This window comes from Silurus aristotelis (genome assembly GCF_946808225.1).
Source record: "Silurus aristotelis genome assembly, chromosome: 21".
Lineage (NCBI taxonomy): Eukaryota > Metazoa > Chordata > Actinopteri > Siluriformes > Siluridae > Silurus > Silurus aristotelis.
This window is the reverse complement of record NC_139594.1, coordinates 10,904,136-10,923,169: the sequence shown is the minus strand read 5'-3', so window position 1 is coordinate 10,923,169 and position 19,034 is coordinate 10,904,136. Positions and strand designations below refer to the sequence as shown.

At 36.3% G+C, this 19,034-nt stretch overlaps 1 protein-coding gene across 2 annotated transcripts in view; it reads right to left on the bottom strand.

The window, feature by feature from the left end:
- csmd3b (CUB and Sushi multiple domains 3b) overlaps positions 1-19,034 on the bottom strand; it is a 399,549-nt gene that overhangs the window by 227,530 nt on the left and 152,985 nt on the right. For both annotated transcript variants that reach the window (XM_083523961.1, XM_083523962.1), the window contains exon 5: positions 14,759-14,966. In XM_083523961.1, coding sequence (XP_083380087.1) covers positions 14,759-14,966 — 208 coding nt within the window. The remainder of the gene's footprint in view (positions 1-14,758; positions 14,967-19,034) is intronic.

Genomic DNA, 19,034 nt, shown 5'->3' with positions numbered 1-19,034 from the left:
GCTTTTAAAAGTGAGCAAGGTGTTTGTTCATAGATCTTGAATAAGCTTGCTTTAAAGGGGAATTCACACAGGATACCTTTCTAATCGTCATTGAGAGACGCCTCATACGTGGCAGGTACGCTACCATTTAACAAGGATTTCACTCCGCAGTAGTTTCCTCAGGGGCATGTAAAAAAACACCCTTGTGTCGTGCTGACCTTGTTTAATGTGCATTCTCTATTTCTTTTTTACTTGGATCTAAGAACAGTTTTAATTTTACAAAAACTTTTTTGCAAAATTTTATAATTCCATGTGGGAAATTTAGTTTAAAGCCAAAATCTTTTGATTGTACAACCACTGGTTTAATACTACCTGCTTATCCATTGCCCCATTGTCTTATGTTGCATTTTCCTTGCAGAATGTGCAAAACTGTGCCTTTGAAAATCAAACCGGAGATCATTTCATGCCATTTTAGCACTTTTTTTGTGAACAAACCAACAAAAAAGAAGCCTCATGTAGGCCTTGACCTGAGTCACATTGTTAGAGGACAGTGTTAAAAATGAAGCATGGCACTGACTTGATAACAACGTCTGATGTCTGCTTCTGCATATATAGGTTTCATCTCAGTGACTTTCTGTCATGCCTTGTGGCCATTTTGGCTGAAAAAAAGAATTCCAAATAAAATTCTTACCCAAGCGTAGAAACTGTGTGGTACGCATTGCTGCTGGTGGGCACAGAAGTAATCAGAAAGAGGAGCCAACATGCTGATATTAGACTTTCAGCCCAGGAAACAAAGAACTCACAGAAGGTAAGTTTCATGCTCCTGGTTTCCTATATATCATACACAGGTGGAAATAAGAAATAAAGTCTTCTGTGAGATTAAATTTTGTTATAAAAAATTTAAAACCTGCATTTATTTGATTTTTACTTATGACTGCAGGTTCATCTTCAGCCTTTTTTGGGTGGCTGCACTTATTAAGGAGGATCTAAAATTGTGTTTGATTCTGCTGCAGGGGAGTCATACCTCCCACAGTTTAGCTTTCGCACTAATCAAATAGACCTTCCTCTACAGGACCTACCTCTTCAGCAGCATACAGTAGCCTAGCGTATAAAACTAACTGCGCATCTTTTAATTATGTAAACCTAATACCTCTAAGTACTTCACTCAGGGTTTTATTCATGAGGATACCAGAATGAATGTCTGCTGTTTAAAAAAAAAAAAAAAAAACAAACAAAAAAAAAAAAACCCAGTATGAATGTATTCTCAGAGAACTCTATTCACATATATAAGGCCTAAGGTTATGATTCTTATTCATAGTTTTACATTCACATACACAACGCACTGCATCTGTTACTGTATATAGTACATTGATTGTATTCATGACTCGTGATCCTCTCCGTTTATTTTTCATTTCACAAATTAAAATAGGATTTGCACTTTTGGATAATCTAAAAAAAAAGTATTGAACAGTTTTCTCTTCCAATAAAATGTGATACTATGAATGAAACAGACTAATACTAACTCTCTGTCTGCAATAAATAAAGAACTGCCATTAAATGTCATAGATTGATAGTAATATCTGTAATTAATGTGGCTACAGCAATCTACATTCTGAAAAGGCAATAAAACACTGAAAGCACTTTTTTTGTTCCAAAGTTAGCAGGAGAGTCAAAAAGCCTTTTAAAACCTCATCTATCCACATTGTTTTTCTTAGCATTTACATAGTGAAGGCATTCATATCTACATACATTATTATATATATATATATAAATATATACATATTTATACGCTGTTCCCTTCAGGTATCCATCTTCAATAGCCACTTTATGCTGCTCAGTATTATGTTAATCCATTAAATACTAACATTTACCATCTTAAATTGACCTCTTGTGAAGGTTCTTCTATTGATGTCACGAAATACAGGAATTATACTCTCATTAGAAATCAACATGAATTAACATGTTCTCCATTTTCTCGATACGGAGAACAGACAGTGTAAGGAGTAATGATGGAATCTAATGAGGCTACCTGCTGTGTCACCATCAAAGCCTGTTCTCTCTCGGGAAAACGGCACGCTAAAGCAGGAGGTGTATGAAAACTATAACCATATCAGACAGCATTCACAAGTTTTTAATACACATTTCAAACTCCAACTATACTGTATATATCAGGGGTGTAACGATACATGTATTTGTAGCAAAATCTTTTGCTACAGCGCTTTTGGTTGAGTAAACACGTGTACTGCATTCCTTTTTACATGCGGAACATGGTTGAAATCTAAGCTCTGCCTCATACTTTCAGCACATTTTTATAATTATACATTAAACTTGGAAAAAAAAAAACATACAGCTAAACAAAAAGTGGATAGCAGCTAATGCTAGCGATATGGATTATTTAGCGTTTTATGTACTGTACAGCTTCAAGAATTTCTCTTAAATATAGATTATGTGGGTTTGGCATAAAACACAGTAGTTCCACAGTAGTCCGCATAATACTGTATGTATATTCTGGTTCTGTCAGTTCATTAAAACCACAGCTACATTAATAAATTTTGTATCAGGTCACAATTAGAGGTTTTAGTGGGATTTTTTTTTCCGATTCTACTTACATAGTTATTGCTTATGTTTATAGATGCATGCAAATAAATTCCTGTTGTTCATGCATATTTTTTGTTTGCTTCCCTAATACACAATTTTAATCAGAACCTAAAGTCAAAGTGGGGCTTTTCTGTCAATATTTGTTAAAAAAACAAAAAAAGAATCCACATCCTGTTCTTATATTTATCTGTATTCAGTTAGAACACATTATCTGTACATTCCAAACACTGCTCATAATTTGAATTGTCATATCACACTATTAAAGAAAAAATACTATTAGAATGGCCTACATGATTTTTATAATTGCAAAAATGATGACTGTTAAATTCTTTAACAAAAGAATTATGAAATGCTTTAAACAGGCATAGGTTTCAAAGTGTATGAGAGGTAATGTACAGAAGAATTGGAATTTTAAGCCGGATTAGAGCTGATCCCACCTGACTGCAGTGACTAAGGGGTGACGGGAGCTTGGCCACGATTCCTACGTAGGCCCTGTGTTGAAGGACGCTGCTCCTGTCAGCCGTTACCATCCAGGTTCCTTATCTCTCTCCTGGCAAGCTGACAGCACTGATCACCTGCCACCTCTACTTTAGGCATGCTGCCTCCAGAGCGGCCTGAAAGCTGCACAGTTGCAGATAAATCCCCCAGAACTGGCCATCCTGGTCCAATGACTGTCACAACTTTGAGGACTTTTCACCATCTTCTATGCCAAGAGCACTTTAGAAGAGGCCTAAGTGTAACGGATTATAACCTCATCTCTTTTCTCTAAAAGTGCACGGGCAAACACACACTCACTCACTCACTCACACTCACACACACACACACACACACACACACACACACACACACACACACACACACACACACACACACACACACACAGTACTCTCTGTCAACCCAATAGTCTACAGGAATTAACATCCGCAGTACATTAAGCCAGTCTAATAATGGCACACATTGGATTTGGTGGATGGGGATACACAAAAAGCAGAGTTTATAAAGTTAGTTTCTATAAAAGTCAACCCTGGAAGTATAAACTAGATATCACATAAAAACATTCTATTCTAGCAACAAGAGAACAGCTTAACTTTCTTCTAAAAAAAAGTCTACCCAAGCTCATGATTGAACAGGGGACCATAGACCTATGAGCTAGTAGCACTACCCAATTATTTTTAAATTGCCTGCAGTGCCTGGGATACCTATTGTTGCTCTCAACCTTGTCCTGTTTCCTGAGTTATCAACATGAAGCTACACACATGTAACAACTGCTGAGGCATCTATCATCATGTAGAAATCCAAAGAGCTTCTAACAATCACAAAACAGATGGTTGTTGAGTTGCACTAGTCAAGCACTTTAGATTCAAGTGGCTAGAACAATGAGGATTATAGGAAGGGAAGCAAACAATAGCACAAAGATCATGGGGTCAGACCTGCTTTGATTAATTGCTTTGTGTGATTGTCATGTTTTTAAGACAATTTTAAATGCCACCTCCAAATGTACAACTCAAAAATAACAACATCTCTACACATTAAGGCCAAAAATATATGACTTATTTTGTATATTTATTGGTGTTTTTTTTTCATGGAAATATTCTGGAGCTGACTTGATATTTTTCCATCTGAAGAGACTGTGCTGTACATGGATGTGCCTGTGCATACGTGGTGTTTCTATGTGACGTTGTCTGAATGCGCAGTGTAACTCTTCACACCCAAGGTCATAGCAGAGGCGCTAACTGCTCAGGATGCTGATCCCATCCTGGTGCTGTAGATTTCCCAGCAGTGCACACTGATGAGTGGGCAAGCAAAATTGATTGGTACGTGGCACGCATAGCATCAGTCTAACTAGATGTTCAATTCATTTCACACTTCTGTTGTCTAAGCCTCTGTGACGGAAAATAAAAAAAACATAGAAAATTCCACATTATGCTGCTCGCCATTGGTTTTTCTATCAGAAGGGGGTCTCTTCTATCGGTTATTTATGATGAATAGGAGTGCTGATCATCATCTTTGGACCGGCCTGATATGAAGATTAAATAGCCATTGGCCATTTGCTGTGCTGATTTTCTATGATATACTTTCTTGAAACATACAAGAGGCAGCTTTACTGTGAATTATAATGGTGCTCCAAATGAATATTTCATTCCCAACACAATATGTACAGTGACAAACTGGAATATTTTGGCATAGATGCAGCAATTAAGGTGCTGATTTAATTTTACATAAAAGGTTTAAAGTTGTTGAAGTTTTTATTAGGAGTCTTGGGTAATAGATACCTTGTTATATGGGCACTATGCCCGAAATCCAAGAGTACAGTATTTTAATGGCCAGCAAGGCAATGATCACTGAACACAAAATATCAGCAAATACTTTATTAAGTTAACCTTTTAGGATGCACCCCCACTTTTGGAACTCGCAGCTAAAAATGACCTGCCTAAATTAAAATGCTAACAGGTACTGACTATAGTGTGCTACATACACAATTTAGATATCTTTGGAAAGGAGACATTTTGGGCTTTACTATCCATCATTCAGAGTTGATAATGTTTAAAAACATTTTGGCTCATTAGCTACATTTTCCATCAATCGTGTTGTTTCCATAAATCTAATGAGTGAAAATGAAAGGTTTGAAATGATAGCTAGCTTCTCGGTTGGCCAACCTCTCCTCACGATGTCTAGCTTTTTTTTTAAACTTCCTACGTAAGCATAAAAAAAGTCTAACTCAGATGTATAAATGTGTGCAGAAAGCTACACGTGTGTTGCCAGTCGAACATTGCTGTAACAGTTTCCCTCTGACCAACCAATCAAAATTCTGATGCTATACTGGGCCAGCTAGCTTTTATATTCTATCAGCAAAATTCCGAAACAAAAGAAAACAATACTTCACCGGAAAACTGTGACGTAAACAAAAGAATAACCATCTAAATAACAACACTATTGTTTCTTTAGACAAAAAGTGGTTTACGGCATGTTGTTCAGTGTGCCTTTAACTTTCAAAGTAAACCACGATTTGCAGCAGTGGATGAGCTTGTGACTCGTTATTACAATCAAAGTGTACGTACTGCTTTAATTTATGCATGTTGTTGGTCTGTACTGCTTACACAAATGCAGCAAATAAAAAACAGTAATGAAACATTGATGCTTGAGGCTTAGACCTTTAGAATAATTTATATATTGTCATAATTACTCTTGTCCCTTTTCATTTAATCAATTTTTAAACACAAACACCTGCATTCAAGGACCTGTCGAGGACGCGAGTGTCCAGGCGAGGACTAAGGAGTTTTAAAAGTCTCAGGTCTTATCATTTTCTCCTATCATATAAAAACACTTGCTTGTGTATTTCTAATAAACAGTTTATTTAGACATGTTTTTTAATTGATAACACATTTTTGTCAGGATGAGTCTTTGTTTTAGATTATTGTTTGATAAGATCATGCTTATGTTTTTATTATGCATTTATTTCTTACTATGAGTTGGCTTACTTACAGTAGGTTCTAAGCTGCAGTGTGTGTTGTTTTACTGAGAAAAAATAAATAGATGGACTTATTTATTTACCTGTGAGAAATTTCATTACTTTGAGGTTTTACTTCGGTGTATCAACAGTATCTAATTATTAAACGTGAAAGTGGGTAGCTTACTCAAACTAAAGCAAGCCAAGAATGTGCTTTATATATTTAAAAAATCTTTTTGCATATGCCTACAAACAGACATATTCGAAAACATCTTTTGTAACTGCATGTCTTTTTTCAAATTAATCTGCAAAACAAATTCATCTTTTGGGGGAACAAATTAAAAAGATTTGTAACATTGCAGAAAGAACATCATGTCTATTTAAGATCTTTTTATTTGTCATTTGTAAGTTGCTTTTTATATAGTGAGCAATACAGAGATTTGAGGAAATAAATACAGAGATTAGAGGAAAGTCTGCAATGGCTAAAGTAGCATACTAAGTAAGATATCAATCAGTTATTTTTCTGACTTATTTTGGAAAACGTGAGCAACTGCAAAAAACATGTCATGACACTCCAAAATATCTAATGATCACAGACTAGCAAGGTTTACCTGAGGTTTTCTGTTTACCAATAAAAATAAATAAATAAATAAATAAATAAATAAATAAATAAATAAATAAATAAATAAATAAATAAATAAATAAAAAGAATGAATAAACACTAAAAATAATCATCATCATCAACATCATCATCTGGCCTTTTCACTACACTAACACATTTCTTCCAAGTAGCAAACTAAAGTAGAGAAGCTGGATGGAAGATAATTCATATAATTAAACAACATTAAAGCTGACAGCGAATGACTGCGGTAATGCGCTAACCTCATTGACAGTTAGTGAAAGCGGATGGCGAAACACTGCTTAATAAAACACCCGCCCACCTTATATTCAACAGACTCAGAGGCCACAACTAATTATCTTCCCCTCTGACTTCCAGCACTGCATTGCACGTGAGTATTTGGTCAAATTATTTTCAGTTGAACCACACGTTCTTTAATGGTCATAAGCGCAAACCTTTTTTAACACCAAATCTTTCTATATATTATCTTTAAACAATGTTTTTAAACTGCATAATATAGAAGCACAAAAATAATGTTTAACCTCCAAAAGGAAATCTGAAGTACAACCATTTATTGTTAGGCAATAAAGCAGTAGAGCAACTGAAACAGTAAAAGGTCAGGATGTTTTTGTCATAGATTATTAGAGTCAGCTTGCCATAAGTCCCCTGTGCTGCTTTTTCTTGTGAGTGATGGAAAGGGGAACGGTGGTCCAGCCCCATCAGAGAGAAAACAGAGGGAAAGAAATTGTGAACGAAGATAATGAGTGATTGTTGGGATTGGCAGTCATCGTCTGGTTTGCGTCAACTGCCTGATAGAAAATAAAAGTCCTTTATTTAAATTTGTGCATAGACAATATTCTTTAAAGCCCTTTTTGAAACGGCCATATTAAAGATCTTTTCCTACAAAGCATTCACTTGAGAAAGTCCAGTTTCAAATCTGGCCTGATTCAGACACACCGAATTTGACTGTTCAACCAAATGTTAGTAGAGTGAAATGACACTCCGCTTGGTGTTAGTGCGTAGCGAGCAACTGAGGATTTGCACCCCACTCAAGCTTCTATTGAAGCCACTTCCTTTAGTGGGTGCGACTAGCGCATTGCATTTCCTCTCACACGGCAGTAGGGCTGAGCAGATCTGAGACGTCTGTGAAACGCCGACAGGTTAGACAGGCTGATGGATTGGGAACTGTTCATAGTACGCGTCTGCTAGCAGCATGGAACGTCTCAAGAGCTGGATGACAGATTGGGACAGGGAGGTGGCATCCCACTAGAGGCATCAGCAGTAGCTTAGCTCTACTGATCTCACTGCAACACACAGGGTGACAGGGGAGACGGATGGAGAGCAAACATGTAACTGAAACTTCAAGATCGTTTTTGAGCAGCTAGGGTTAAATAAGGGCCTTGTGTTTGAAGAAGAGTGCAGTTTTATGTATTTTTATTAGCAATGCATGACTCCATAGCTACTGACTTGTAAGTCTATTTGTTTTTGTTGTTTTGTTTTTTTCCAACCCTCCTACTAAAGCCTTGAAATAAGTATTTAAACCAGCAAACAATAAATCAAAACATAATACTCCATTACTGTATATGAAAACAGACAATTGAAAATTATATTTTCAAGACCTGGTCAATTGTGTTATGCAAGAGATTAGTGTTTGCCAGAGTATTTTAAATCCAGAATAATACAATAAGGCTCTGATTTCCCCAAAATTACCAATCAAGAACCCTGATTTGCTAGTAGAGTTAGTGTATGAGTTGTGGATGAAAAGCAACAGCATGCATGATATCACGTGGAAAGAAGATTGGAATGCTTAACCTTTTTGTGTTTTGGACAAAATGATATATGATTCATTTCCTCAGCTCCGTGCTCCAAGATAAATAGAAATCTGGGCATTTGTGTTCATTTAGCCACAACAGCATTAGTGAGGTCAGGTAATGATGCTGGATGAGCTCAGTTCATTCTTAAGGTGTTAAAGTGCAGGACACTTGATACATGGCAACCCATGTCTTCATAGAGCTCACTTTGTACATAGCAGAAATGTTATGTTGCAACATAACTAAACGGATGCCCTACAGTCAGAATTCAACTTCAACAATTGCATGCTTTTACTTAAAAAAAAGATAAATCTTGGGTCTATGATATTAGATAACAGATCATTTGATGTCTGAACACTATATGAAGATACACTAAATAGAATTTGCCAACTGATGACAGCTCTCATTGTGAGCTCTGAAACCATCTTGTCTTTCATGAGTGACAGTTTGATGAGAGGATCTGGGCATCAATAGTGTGTTCAAAAAATATGAGTGATCTCAGGCTACACTAATCATAATTACTAAGCCCTGATTACAATCGCAAGAACACAATTATGATCTAGTAAAAGCACAAAATTAAATAAGAAACTGCATAATGTAGCATTAAAAGTATGTACCATAGTTTACCTAGTAAGGACTAAATATAATTATTTGCACAGACCAAGCAAACATTCTGAATATTTAAACACTGGCTATAACAGCAATTCCCACTACATTGTTTTTAATGTAAATATGCCTTAATATATAATTATTACCATGTTCTGTGTCTTCACCCATTTAGGATTTTTTTGTTTTGTTTTTCATAATCATACAAGAGCAGATTCCAAATAAGAGCCCGAGAGACCACTAAAGCACATTTTGTACTTATTCACATTTCTAATGCACCTCAAATCAGGCTTTGAGTCTGATGTAAACACAACATGCTTCCTCTTCTCCATTAAACAGAAGAGTGGGGTGTTAGCGGGGTTTCTCAGCCACATGCAGAGGCACTAATGAGATAGAATTCTAGTTTGGAGGAGAGACTAAGAAATATAGAAAGCTTTGGGCCATTTAAGTAAATAACCCAACTAGTCAAAAGGCATTAAGGACAAACAGACCATTCGCTTTTATACCTGTAATCTGTCCACTGAACAATAGCTCTTGAGTGTCTTATTTTTCAAGGCTACTTGCTGTCTTGTAACTGGATAATATAATTGGATGCATTCACTCAGGGATGGCATTGGTCCAGAGAGAGAAAGAGATAGAGAGAAAGGGAGGGAGAGAGAGAGAGAGAGAGAGAGAGAGAGAGAGAGAGAGAGAGAGAGAGAGAGAGAGAGAGAGAGACAGAGGGAGAGAGAGAGAGAGAGAGGGAGGGAGGGAGAGAGAGAGAGGGGGGGGGGTAGAGTAAGGAGAGATTTTCTCAAAAAGGCAAAAAAAGAAGATTAAAATCTTAATTTTCTCAAGATGGAACAGGTTTGCCCTCCGGTAATACTAAACAATGGGCTGCTACAAATAATAGTGATCAGAGACTTTACTTTCTTCACACATACTGCTATAATGAAAACAGATAAAAAAAAACAGGCAGGTCTAATTTTACTGTAGGAATTAATTATACACAGATTAATACAAGACAACTAATGATACACATGATTAAGAGATGTCAGGGAGGTTCATCTAAGGATCTAGTCTCGGATGAGTAAGCAACACAAAAACAGTGACAGTGGAACTTGTTGCCTTTTCTGCCAGGCATATGGGGCTTGAACAGCCACTGCCTCAGATGTCCGCCGTTCTCTGTTTATGCAGTAATCAGCACTAGAGAGGTCTGCCTCGTTTGCATAATCATGCATATTCAAATCAGCTCACTGACAATTTGAAACACTCCTCCTTGACACCCTGCTGCTTTCTGATACAAATTACTCAGAATAGATTAGTGTAAACAATATGTTAAGGTGCCTTACATGAAAACCCAAAACCAATACTCACTCTTCCAAATAACAGTTTCAGAGATTTAGCATGATTTTTCATTTTGAATGGGGTAAAACTGTGTGCACAAGGTAGAACTTTGTGATGATGAAGAGCTGGCTGTATGGTACAGTATTTTTGAATGGAGTGGAACTGTGTGCATGGGGCAGTATTTTATGCATGCAGTAAAACTTGCCTTGAGAAAGGATTTTGTGCACAGGGCAGGATTTTGTCTGCACAACATTCTTTATAGGCTTTATTTCATATTCTTTAAGCGTGCATAGTCATGACCTAATACCAAATTGCACATACAGTATCAGTTTTCAAGCTACACATAGAGGACATCGGATGAGACAGCATGTGAACTGGAGACATTGCTTATCTCTTTTTTAAGCTGCTAAATAATGAGGTTGGAATCTTTATTGTTCAATTAAACTCTCTCTCTCTCTCTCTCTCTCTCTCTCTCTCTCTCTCTCTCTGTATATATATATATATATATATATATATATATATATATATATATATATATATATATACACACACACACACACACACACACACACACACACACACACACACACACACACACACACACACACACACACACACACACACACACACTGGCGATCAAAATTAGAGAACAATTTATAAACAATTGAACAATTCTGAAATAATGTCATCTTCACTGCTCAACAGTTGAAGGAGTTTTGTCCGGTCTATACCATGCTACCAAAACACCTTTTCCACAAAATAACTAAGGCATTTAAAAAAAAAACATTATTTTGCAGAAAACACACTGATCAAAATAAGAGAACAACAATGACTGTAGCATGGAAAAAGATTACAACAAAATTTTCTGAAGGTTACAACAGTCAGCAATTAGTAGGAAGTGTACAGGCCTCTGCTCTAAATGACTTCAGCACATCTGCGGCCACAGGACAGCACTGGTCTCTCACACTGCTCTGGTGTGATTTTGGTCCACTCTTCTTCCAGTCTCCTCCACAGTTCGGTGACTGTATTGGGTTTCTTGGCCATAACTTTGTCGCCAAGGATTTTTCAGAGGTTCTCTATTGGGTTGAGATCAGGACTCTGGGCAGGCCATGTCATTATTTCAATGTTTTCAGTAAAAAAAAAAAAGCTTTACCGGTTTTGCTGTGTGACATGGAGCGTTGTCCTGCATGAACACTGCGGGCTGATTGGGTGATAAACACAGGGAAGGAACCATATGTTGTTGAAGAAGGTTCTGATAAACATTTGCATTCACTCTGCCATGTAGCTGTATAAGAGGCCCAACTCCTGCTGCAGAAAACATGCCCCAAACCACGACACTTCCTCCTCCACTTTTCACTGACTTCTTTACACACTTTGGGTTCAGTATTTCTCCAGTTTGCCGAACATAATGTTTCCCATCGGACCAAAATAAATTAAACTTGCTTTCATCACTGAAGTGAACTTTGGACCAGTTCTCCTCTGTCCACACAACATGCTTAGTCTAGCCTTTTGATTCTTTCTGCTAATGAGAGGTTTGGTCACTGCAGAGTGGGCTTTCAGTCCAAATGCTCTTAAACGTCGAGACACTGTATGATGAGACAGATCCTTACCGTGTTCAGCGCTGAACTGGTGAGCAATTCCAGCTGCAGTGTGGAAACGATTGCCCAGTGAGATCCTCCGCAGTATCCTGTCCTCTCTTGTATTTGTCTTCCGTGGACGACCAGCGTTCTTGGCGGACTTGAATGAGTTTGTGATGTTGTAAAGATTTAATATTCTTGAAATCACAGATTTGGAACAACCAACTTGTCTTGCTATGGCTGATAGGGTCATCCCTTTGGCCTTCATCTGGACAACCTGCTGCCGGAGGCTTTCAGTCACTTTAGAACGACCCACCATCTTGCAGAGTCAGTGAAACTGGAAGTTAGGCTGCCAGTTAAATAGGGGTTGACAAATAATCAAGGAAATTAGCACCAGGTACCAGATTAACACCAATAACTGGGAGGTATCTGAAACTGTTCTCTAATTTTGATCAGTGTGTTTTCTGGAAAATAATATTTTTTTTTTAAATGCTAAGTTATTTTGTGGAAAAGGTGTTCTGGTAGCATGGTATAGACCGGACAAAAGCTCCTTCAACTGTTGAGCAGTGAAGATGACATTATTTCAGAATTGTTCAATTGTTTATAAATTGTTCTCTAATTTTGATCGCCAGTGTATATATCAGGGGGGGTATCGGTACACGAAATTCATGGTTCGGTACAATTTCAGTAAGGTTAGGGGGAAGAAATTCAAAACATAAAACTGCTTGTAATTCTTTATTATTATTATTATTATTATTATTATTATTATTATTATTATTATTATTAAAGAGTTTTAAGAGTTTAATGTTTTTATACAATCTTAAATAAAATGCCTTTTTGGTTAAATGATATATACAATAATACCTAATAATGTTTCATAAAAATATAAAATAGAATACTTTTAAATTAATTTATGCAATTCACTTTTTATTATTTTTATTTAATTTGGTAATCTATTAAATAAACAACTTAAATCAAGTAAAATTAATTAAATTAATAGAAAAATTAAATTGAATAGTTTACATTTGTTAGACCCCATTTGGGTAATACAGATGTGTATATATGAGGGTGTGTGTGTGTGTTTAACATTTAATATTACATTTTCTAAAAATATGACCTATTTAACTGTTCTACTTATTTAAGCAGAATTTAACAAATGTCTTTATTCCTTCCATCCTGCATTCATTCACTCCCTCGATATGCGGAATTGTTAGGATTTTCTCCTTTTAAGGGAAATTCTTGAAGCTGGACATTAAAAGCTAAAGAATCCATAGAGCTAGTGTTAGCCGGCAAACCAGAAAGTGGCTAATGGCTAACTCTTTTTTTTTTTTTTTTTTTTACTTTACATTTCAATGCAATTTATATCCTGAATTTAACTATGTTTGTGACAAATACAAAATATGTACTTAGATTTAGAATACTTAAATAATAAATCCATAGGAATACACCATCCGCTAGGAACTTCCTGGTTAGCGGCTATCGCTAGCAATATGGATTCATTAGTGTTTTCATGCATGCTCAAAATAAATCTTGTTTCCGGTATGGGGTGAGTAGCCACAGTGACACTGCGCTAACTGTAGTTTTTTTTTTTTTTTTTAAACCCCTGGTATTTTTGTGTATTTTTCGATGTTTATATATATATATATATATATATATATATATATATATATATATATATATATATATATATATATATATATATATATATATATATATAAAATAAATTTTTTTTTACACTTGTGAAAGTGCCCTTGTACTTTTGTAAATGTGTTTAGTTTTCACTTGTTGGTTAATAGGGCATTTAGTAAGGCAACCTAATCAGTAGAACATTGTGTTGATTTTGTCTTGATTTTGAACAATTGTTAATCATTTAAAAATAAGTCATTAGTATTTAAAAAAGATGTGTAAAAGTGCAAATGGTGGTCAATTACTGTATGAAGATGCAAAATGTTTGTTGAATGCCACATAAATGTATGAATATGGCCTGACTCGACCTCACCCAGTCCAACAGTTTTTTTTTTGTTTTTTTTTACAAAAACACAGGAAGACAGATACAAATTCACAAAGAAAACCACCACCACAATATCACAGCTAGAAACACAGGGCAACACAAAAACAGGTACATGGCTAATACAAGCAAGACTTTACAGCAGAAGGAAGAGACAATTATTAACACATGGAAGGGTGGAGGCAAAAAAGCTGAGACTGAATCATTAGCAGAGGAACCTACGCAGACAGACAATGCTATAGATTTTCTACTCTGTGTAGAATGTAAAATTTAATGTGAATCCGAAGACTGAGACATCTAGACCTTTTCCTTAATGCAGTAATTAGGCATGCTTTGAATAACGTCACAGGCAATTTGGTGTGGAGGGGCCAAATCAATAGCCTAATCTGAGCACATTCAATAGGCAGCAATGAGGAAAAACTGTTATGATGAGCACATTACAAAATATTATGTGGTTCAAATAGAAATAATTATTGCATCCATTATCTATGGGTCCAAAATATCAACAGCACAAACAAGCAAAGAGCAAAACACACACGAACATGCACACACATATCCTTCTAATTCTCTACCCCTTGAACAATGCACCATGATGAAAACACTTTGATGGAAACTAATTTCCGTAACCGCTCTACCTCTAAAATTAAACTGCAATGCTTTCAATAAAGGTCTGCGGGTCTTATAACATTAAACACCCTATCTGCACTTGGCTGTGGCTGAAAGTGGGGAAAGCAGGTCCACACAGACACACATACACACAGAAAGTGGACACGGCGTCTGACTCACCATATTGTCGGCGGCTCGGACCCCTCCACTTCCAAGTAGTCATATTTTTCCTCCGTCTGGAAGTCTGTAAAAATGATGGAGATGGTGTCTCCGGGATCAGCAAGTATGGTCCACGTACAGTCCGCACTATTGTAATATTCACTCGGGAAATTGGGACTCGAAATGATGCCACTTGAACCCCTCAGAGTACCACCACATGTGTCCTCAGCTGTCGACCAAACATGAAAAGACTTCTGTTAGGAATTGGTCTTTGTCTACTGCACAAAGTATACAGCAGAAAATGGCAGCTGAACCTTTAAATTTAGTTGGATCCAAGCCAAGTTTTTTAGGGGGTCAGATTTGGGTATAATATCTAAAAAATATTTTAATAAATGATGTGTAAAGTCAACCGTTACGTTGCCTTTACTAGGGTAAAATTTAGATTTAGACTATATTACATAGAATAAAGCAGTTACTCATCAATCCAGCGCATACTGCTGGTAATTAAAGTTCATGTCAAGACTACAACTTAATTCTTTATATATGACATAAAAAAATATATATGTATATTGTAGTGAATTAGTGGCTTTTTCAGTTTCAGATCTTTGGTTCCCTCATGCCTTTGTCAAAATTGAAATGGGCCGAATCATTTACAAGGTTGAGGCAAATCAAAACAAGGTCCCAGCTGCATTTCCCATCAGACTCAGAGCTCTGCTCTTGTCTTTTTTGCTCCAATTAAATTTGAGAGTTATTGTTTACATTTACCAGATTGAGGTTTATTTGATTTTCTTTTTTTTTTTTTTTTTTTTTTTTGGGGTGGAAAAAAAATTGGAATAGATTAGAGTATGTACAGATAAAGACACATGGACTAGTCTTACGCAAACATGATAAATTATATATATATAATTTATACAAATGGACGTTCTGCGATATGCGCATATGGACAAGGCACGAAGCCAAGCATATGCACATACAGCTCATACATAAATGTACAAAAAAGTGATACTCTGATTTAGAGAATCACTTTTAACGTGAGGTCATACAAACTATCAAGTGCTCAGTTCCAGTCAGTAAAGAGAAATATGAAAGAAAAAAAAACACTGACAGAAAGACACACTCCAAGTCCTAGGCAAGAACCATGTCAATGCACGTACACACTTAATTAAGCAGACTGTAGCCATGCACACACAGGCATTCAGACATGCACATATACTCATGTAGTCATGTAATCTCATTAAGGCACTCCAACTCCTACTAAAGCACCCATCATACTAGATACAAGTTTGGATGGTTAATAAATTCTGAGATTAACACACAAAAAAAAAAAACACTTTAATTGGTGGTTTTCTATTCAGCTTTCAGTCTTAAAGTCCTTGTGTGTGTGTGTGTGTGTGTGTGTGTGTGTGTGTGTGTGTGTGTGTGTGTGTGTGTGTGTAAAATACACAAACCAACAACAAAAGCAATATAATCAACAAGTAATAAACCCACAAAGCAAACACAGTTAAACTCACTAAACATGTGATTGACAGCAATATTGAGAGCATCAGACCTTATACCATCAATTCTGAAGTCAGAAAGTGTCGATTACTATTCCTTAACTGAATTTTAACAGACAAAATGTTTTTATTTGTTTATTTTATAAATGAAGACTTAAGCGGTATAAGAGGATTACTTTTTTTTCCCCACTCTATTTTACAATGTCAATAAAAACAGTTAGATTGCATCGCTTCTCTTTTAAGTGTAATATAAATGTCGAAACAACAACATCTGTGACCAAAGCTCCAAGATATTAAACTTATTGTACATGATTCAAAAAGAATAATAGACTTTGTCGATGTGACATTACTGGTTTGATTTTTCTTTTCTTTTTTTAATGGAATAGACAAAATCGTTGCTTTTTAGTAATAAATAGGAAATTGCTTGAACACGAGTTCTCTTTATTGTGAGTAAAATTAGTATTGAAGGTTTAGAGCCACTAACAATAGTGTGATGATGGATTCCTTTGGGAACCATTTTAGTCAGTCATTTGTAAATCAATTTCGCATTTCTATGCATCCTTTGCTGCTGGGCCTAACCGAAGAGCATCATCATCTAAAAGCCTCCGGAAAAGTATTCATTTGAACCTGAACAACAACAGCACACACACACACACACACACACACACACACACACGAACATGCACATACATACTGTACATGCACACGCAAAAATACATACAGGGATAAAACATAAAAGTCACAATTCCCTCATTATTTTGGAGCACAGCAGCACACAGCCAACACAACCTTAGCAACAGCCAACAAATCACTTATATCATGCTGTTTAAGGCACCTTGGCTTAATGTAAAATCTCGGGTCAAATTGGTCTTTGTATGGCTGCTCCTGTTCTAAAAATAATGAATGCCTTCCTCTGTCCCACTGCTCACATACTGAATAATTTTGATGCTATGAGAAACACATAACACTCATTGTGGTCGCTATTGCGCTACAGTGTAAAAGATCTAAGCCTTGATTATTCTGAAACATGAATAGAACATTGCCAGTTACTCAAATATGCGTAATGTGAGAACGAGCGATTTCTTACTTATACCCAAGTTTCCATGAGAACAAAAGTCTGAATTTGGCAAATGTCAAAGAATTTCAAACGTACATACAGTACAAAGAATATAACCAAACGCAAATTCATCTCTATACAGATAGGAATACATATGGTATGTAGGCCTTCTGATCAAAAGGTCACAAGTTCAAATACCGTAAAGGAATATGAATTGTACAGTCAAGGTGTTAAATAAATGCATGCCTCCCAATAAGCATTCACCGTCTTTTTTGTGCTGTGTCAAGTTTATTCATAGTTAATACATTTTTACCTCCACATTAAATTTGTCCTTCTTCAACAATAACTAATTTGTCTCGGGTGCATCACTATGAGCATTTTGTAATTAGATTGTTTCCAATTTCTCCTATTGTTCAATGCAATGTTTCTACAATTACAGAATGCCAAATTCAATGAAGATTCCTAATAGACACCAATCTTTCCAAGCTGCCCTGTGCTTTGGCTCATTTTCTTAATGTAAAATAAACCGATCAGTCATAACATTAAAACTACTTGCCTAATATTATGCACTTTCCTTCATGCTAACAACTTGTCAAGGCCTGGATGTTACGTGTCTGTTCTGTTTTCTGTTTTTTTCCCCCACCCCCTTGTGTTAGCTCTGTCTTTGGTTCTCTACTGTAATATAGGTGGAGTGACCTGTTCATTTTATTGAAGGCCTGGGAAAAAAAATGACCAATGAAGAGCAAGAGCCTGACCAGAGGAGGTGAAGCCTACAGTTAAAAAGCAACAACCTGATGCCCTGCTGGGAAGGAAGGAAGAGGAGGGAGACAACTGGTTGCTAGTTGCCCTGGCTGCTAGTTGCCCTGACCATTAAAAGCAATATCTATTCTAATCTGTTTTCACACTATTTTTGTCCAAACAACCGGCAACAATTAAATTGTTATTGTTCCCACACTCCCCTAGGCTTAGCCAAGGTGGAAACGTAACATTGGACTTCAAAAGACTTCTGAAGTTGTGCTGTGGTATCTGTCATCATGCTTTTAAGTCCTGCGAGTTGCAGGGTAACTAAATTTAGATTTAGTTTTAGATCTGGGAAATTAGAAGGCTAGATCAACACCTTGAAATGTTTGCCATGTTTCATGCCTAAATCTTTTGTACAATTGTGTTGTGGCAGGGTGCATTATCATGCTGAAAGCGGCCACTGTGAGAAAATACCATTGTGGGGAAAGAGGTCTACTTGATCTGCAAGGTAGGTGGTATGTGTCAAAGTAACATCCACAGCTAGGACCCATGGCACTTTCCCTGTGTGTTCTTTCTTGGACCAATTTTTTCTAGGCACCATCCACTGCGAGAACAAAAACAACACCTGCCATTTTGGCAAAACTGCCTATTTTGTCTGTGATGGTAAAGTCTTTCCAGTTTTCCAGCTTGGGAAATAAATAAAATTCAATTGTAGCAAATTTGTTATTGTAATTGAATCCTCTAGTAACAGAAAATATCCTTTCAAACTGGAATGACTATATAGTAATCTAAGAATATGAAATAATAGATACATTTGGCTATATTCAGTACATTTTCACTTGGTAATGTCGATGTTATTGTAGCGAGTAATCATTATAAAAAACAAGCTGCAAAAACACAAGAAGGAAACTTCAGCTTTACAAATAGCAAATTCTTCAGCTTGTCCACCGCATATCTTCACTGAGACAGTGAACAGTTTTAAAATGCAGCCCTGATTGAGATG